Below are 4,514 nucleotides of genomic sequence, written 5' to 3' on the forward strand. Positions count from 1 at the left end.
CAATGATTTAACTAACAAAATGCTAATGCATGTCAACAAGAATTACATGGTTGGATTCGTATTTGAACATAGTTCTGAATGACATAATTTTTTGTGACATGCACAAACATTTTATTAGTTAAATTTATAGTCAAAATTTGACACAAAATACAATGATGACTAATAAACCAGGACGGAGGTAGCGGAGAGAAAGACACTAAGACAAGCGCATGACATAGTGCGCCTAACTGCCCATCAACGCTCAACAAGCAAGTGGTTCGTCCATTAACTTCATCTAGTCTAGGGGTTTTAGTTAGCTGCATCCGTGCATGCCGCGGCTTTCGAGCGGCACGTAAAAGCGGGCTTTATTGCTTCCAAATCCGTCGATGGAGGCATGCCATTCCCGGGCATGAGATGTGAGACGAGAGCTAGCAACAACTCGCAAGCTAGCATGGATTGTTCTTTTCTTGCAGCCAGTTAGCACATGCCCGGTGCCTTGTGCAAACTGGAAAACCCTCGAGGGGCCAGAAAAGCTACGGCTGAGCGTTTCCCCACGTGGGTGCCTGGGTGTAGTACTATGTAGTACCTAGCCGAAAGAAAAGCTAGTGTGAGATTGGACAAATGATTTGGAGAATCTATGGAGGCTACTAGCTTGGAAGTACAAGCAAGCTGGTCATGCAGAGATATATGCACCACTTACTTTTGGGAGTCATGTGTGAATGATCCAAGGACAAAGTGGTACGCGTTGCTTATCTTTCTTGCTTCCTTTTCTTCCTTTCCTTTTGGAGATAAAAGGCATGGCGAGATAAACGGAATCTGCTCTCCCTAGCTTGTATGGTGTTGCTACTATATTTCTTTCTTCTTTTGCTTTTTGAGAAGACGTATAGCATATATTATTGGAGTTGTGTTTCAGTACATATAGTTATATACAACTCCTCATACAGTCATACTCATATATAATACTAGCATGTTGTTGTACGGAAATTGGCTTTGGCTCATAGGTGTATATGTGCCCATTGTCCAAATACACATTTTGAAATGTTAAAAAATTACGAGAAAAAATTCCGTGTGTGAATCCGGACTTTATATGTGCGTACACAAAGTTCCGGTGAAAAAGGACATTTTTTGCGGCTTGTGTAAAAACGATAATTTTTTATGCCTGGTTACAACTATTCACGAGGCATTTTTTTTGTCTTTTTTGTACATGCCACAAAAAATGTCTTTTTCAATGAAAATTTGTGCACGCACATATAATGTCCCGATGCACTCCCGGAATTTTGTCTTGATTTTTTTTACATTTTGAAATGTGTTTTTTACATATATTTCATAATTTGTACTGGTACTATATTTCTTTCTTCTTTTGCTTTTTGAGAAGACCTGTAGCATATAAGTTATATACAATTCCTCATACTATATATAATACCAACATGTTGTTGTATTGCTACCAGTTCGTCTAAACCAACTTCTAGTTTAGAGACTTAGGGTCATCTTTTTTGCAGATCCTTGAGCGAATCAGCTAGTTATTCTCTGTGAAATTCGGTTCTCCACACGGGACATTAGCATGTTCATGTTGGACCTCCTCCCTTGCGCAACGGTGACCAATTCGAATAGCTCGAACTAGATGCATATTTATCGCTTCAGAGAAAGTACGTAAGCAATCACGTGAAAAGGCCAGAGACTTGAAATTAAGACGTTGGGACTTTGGAGGATAATTGTAGCACATAAATATGAGTGCACAAAGGTTTCAATACCAATCATTTGTGCGCTTGTACATTTGCATCCTGATAAGTAACATTACACATCAGGCGCGGAATACTCCATCCCTTTAACCTCTCGGAGAACAAGTCCGTATGAGGAAAAAAATGAACACCTGACCCAAAAAGTAAAAAAAAAGAAAGAAAAAGAAACGAAAAGAACTTTAATCACTGTTCTATAAAATAGTGACTTTTCGAGTTAGAATAAACTAATTAACTCTAGTTTTTTCTCCATATAAGTGACGCATCTAACTCAACACCACCATGCCGACCATAAATCGTATATGCACGTGACCCTTTTCCAACATAGAATATAAATCATTGCATCTTCCAAATGTCCTCCAAACTCCAAAAATTCTCAGCGAGGCTGTCGGACTCGGAGAACCCTTGTACCCATCCAGACAACTCCGAGTCTTGAAGCTGGAAATTCTGGTTTGTCTCAGGCCAAAACCCTTGATTCTGCTCTTGAACCCAATCCCCACTATGTATCATCTCTCCCACGCTCGCATTTGCACAGCGTGCACCATCATATGACTCCGATGCAAACGAGTCGGACGACGATGTCACCATGCCGGAGCTCTCCATGTAGGCCGTTGGTGGCCCAGGCACAAGATGATCACCTACTGTAGATGCTTGCTGAAGGTGGTGGTCAGCAAGGCGAGGCATCCATAGATACTTCATGGCATCCTTGAACTTGGTGCTGTTAGCATCACAGTTGAGCTGCTTGGCGTGCTTTTGCACCCTTGTCCTCCAGTAGTTTTTGATCTCATTGTCGGTCCTCCCAGGAAGGTGTTGAGCTATCTTGGACCACCTTTCATGTGCAAGAATCAAAGGAACAAATGCAATTAGGGAAATATTTATGGTGCATGAAGAAAACTAATTAATTGCAACATCTTTTCGTGAGGAAAAGGAAAACAAATTTTCGACATTAATTAGCAAAAGACACCTTTGTAAGTGGAACCTAATTAGTAAGTTAAATTTTCGGCAACTCTCGCTGGAGTGTGTGTGGGTGTGGAGAAAATGAACTATAATTAATTTATCCACTCTATAATGAATTAGAAATAAATACTCCCTCCTAAAGAAATATAAGAGCGTTAATAACTAGTTTGAATAAAAACATGAAATCTAACGAAGCAATAATTAGAGACAGCTAGATTGGTAGTACTCTCCAAATCTTTGGAGAAGAGAACGATAGAAGAGGCGTGCAGCTTTGATGCACCGTATGTGAGGTGAAAGAGAAAGGCATAGGCATATGGTGCATGTGGCCATGCTGCAACCCATATGCATCCTATTCCCGTTTAGGTAGCCAGACTTGTACAATCTGAAGTGTGCCATCCGATGGAGCTAGCTGGAGGCTTTCAATTTGATTTGACGTGCAAGCTAGTCCACATCTAGCTAGCTAGCTAGCTAGGTTGGACTTGGAGCTAGCTGGCTGTACTGGCCGGTAACTACTGTATGCACGGTGTGCATGACATGCGACGTTTGATTATTGGTAATTACCTGTTACCCCAGCGGGAGTGGAGGTCGAGGATGAGCAGCTGCTCGTCGGCGGTGAAGTTGCCGCGCTTCACGTCCGGCCGGAGGTAGTTCAGCCACCGCAGCCGGCAGCTCTTCCCCGTCCGCTTAAGCCCTGCACCAGCACGCATGGATCCACGGTCAGTTCCTACTTCAGAGTAGGCTCAAATCAAGAATCAATTGAAAAGACAATCTGCATGGCCGGAGGCCGGCTGCAGGCGGACATACCGGCGGCGCGGGCGAGGGAGTTCCAGCGGCCATCGCCGTGGTCGGCGATGTAGTTGACGAGTGTGAGGTCCTCCTCCACGGTCCACGGGCCGCGCCGGATCTCCTCGGCGGTCTCCTCCTCGTGGTGCAGCAGGTCGTCGTCGAGCTTTACCACGGAGCACGGCATGGTCGCGCCGCTGCTCCGCTGCGTGGACGACGATGACCATGACGCCATGTTCTCTCTTCCTTTTTCTAGTTCTAGAGAAAGAGAGGGGCGGAGACTAAGCCAGTTTATGAAGCTTGACAAGTTGGAGAATTGGATTAATGAGAGAGGGAGATGTCAAGTAGTGAAGTCGTTTTATAGTGTTTGCGAGGGAAGAGGAAGTAGAAAAGTGAGCGCGAGGGAGAGAAAGAATGCGCACGTGGTGAAATGCGAGGGAGAGAGGACGGGTGGCGCAAGGCATCCCTCTCCGCGCGTGCGCGTGTACGTATTTTCACAACTACAAGAGCACCGTACAATTGAGGCCATGGGTCGGCGCTCGGAGATGGATGATATGGACCGCATTATTGAGGCGGCGCGCGTACGTAAAAGATGGCATGTATTTGTATTTTTTTAGAACACTAAAAAAACATCAAAGGTAAAAAACACATCCAGATTTGCATACCATCTAACGATGACTGCAAGTACTTGAGCAAGACGAAGCTGCGCCGCCGTCATCATCATCTCTTCATCGAAGCCGTGCAAATTTTATTACAGTAAACATTCGGGAAGCGTCACGCTAAAATCACATACGACCAACGCACCTGAACAGCAACCGCGACGATAAGGAGACGCATAGATCGAAATGGTGCAATATGTAAACCGACAAATAAAGATGAAGAAAACCGGATCCATATGGATCCACCGAAGACAAATTTCGCTCGTAATTCCGTAAAATTCGCCGAAGGACAAACCTTCACACATCCTCCTATAATGATAGAAGCATCACTAGGATGGAAGCTAGGCGGGAAGAATCTTTTCATCTTCAGAAAGTAAAAGATGATTTACATTTCTATTCG

General features: G+C 44.0%; 1 protein-coding gene across 1 annotated transcript; it reads right to left on the reverse strand.

The window, feature by feature from the left end:
• Positions 1-1,688: 1,688 nt before the first annotated feature.
• On the reverse strand, positions 1,689-3,795 carry LOC125555751 (transcription factor JAMYB). The gene is made up of 3 exons (XM_048718606.2): positions 3,477-3,795; positions 3,234-3,363; positions 1,689-2,544 (listed from the first exon to the last, which is right to left on the reverse strand). Exons 1-3 carry the CDS (start codon positions 3,688-3,690, stop codon positions 2,052-2,054), a joined length of 837 nt encoding a protein of 278 aa, XP_048574563.1. The 5' UTR covers positions 3,691-3,795; the 3' UTR covers positions 1,689-2,051.
• Positions 3,796-4,514: the final 719 nt, after the last annotated feature.

Source organism: Triticum urartu, chromosome 5A (genome assembly GCF_056163025.1).
Source record: "Triticum urartu cultivar PI428250 chromosome 5A, HENAU_Tu73, whole genome shotgun sequence".
Taxonomy (NCBI): domain Eukaryota; kingdom Viridiplantae; phylum Streptophyta; class Magnoliopsida; order Poales; family Poaceae; genus Triticum; species Triticum urartu.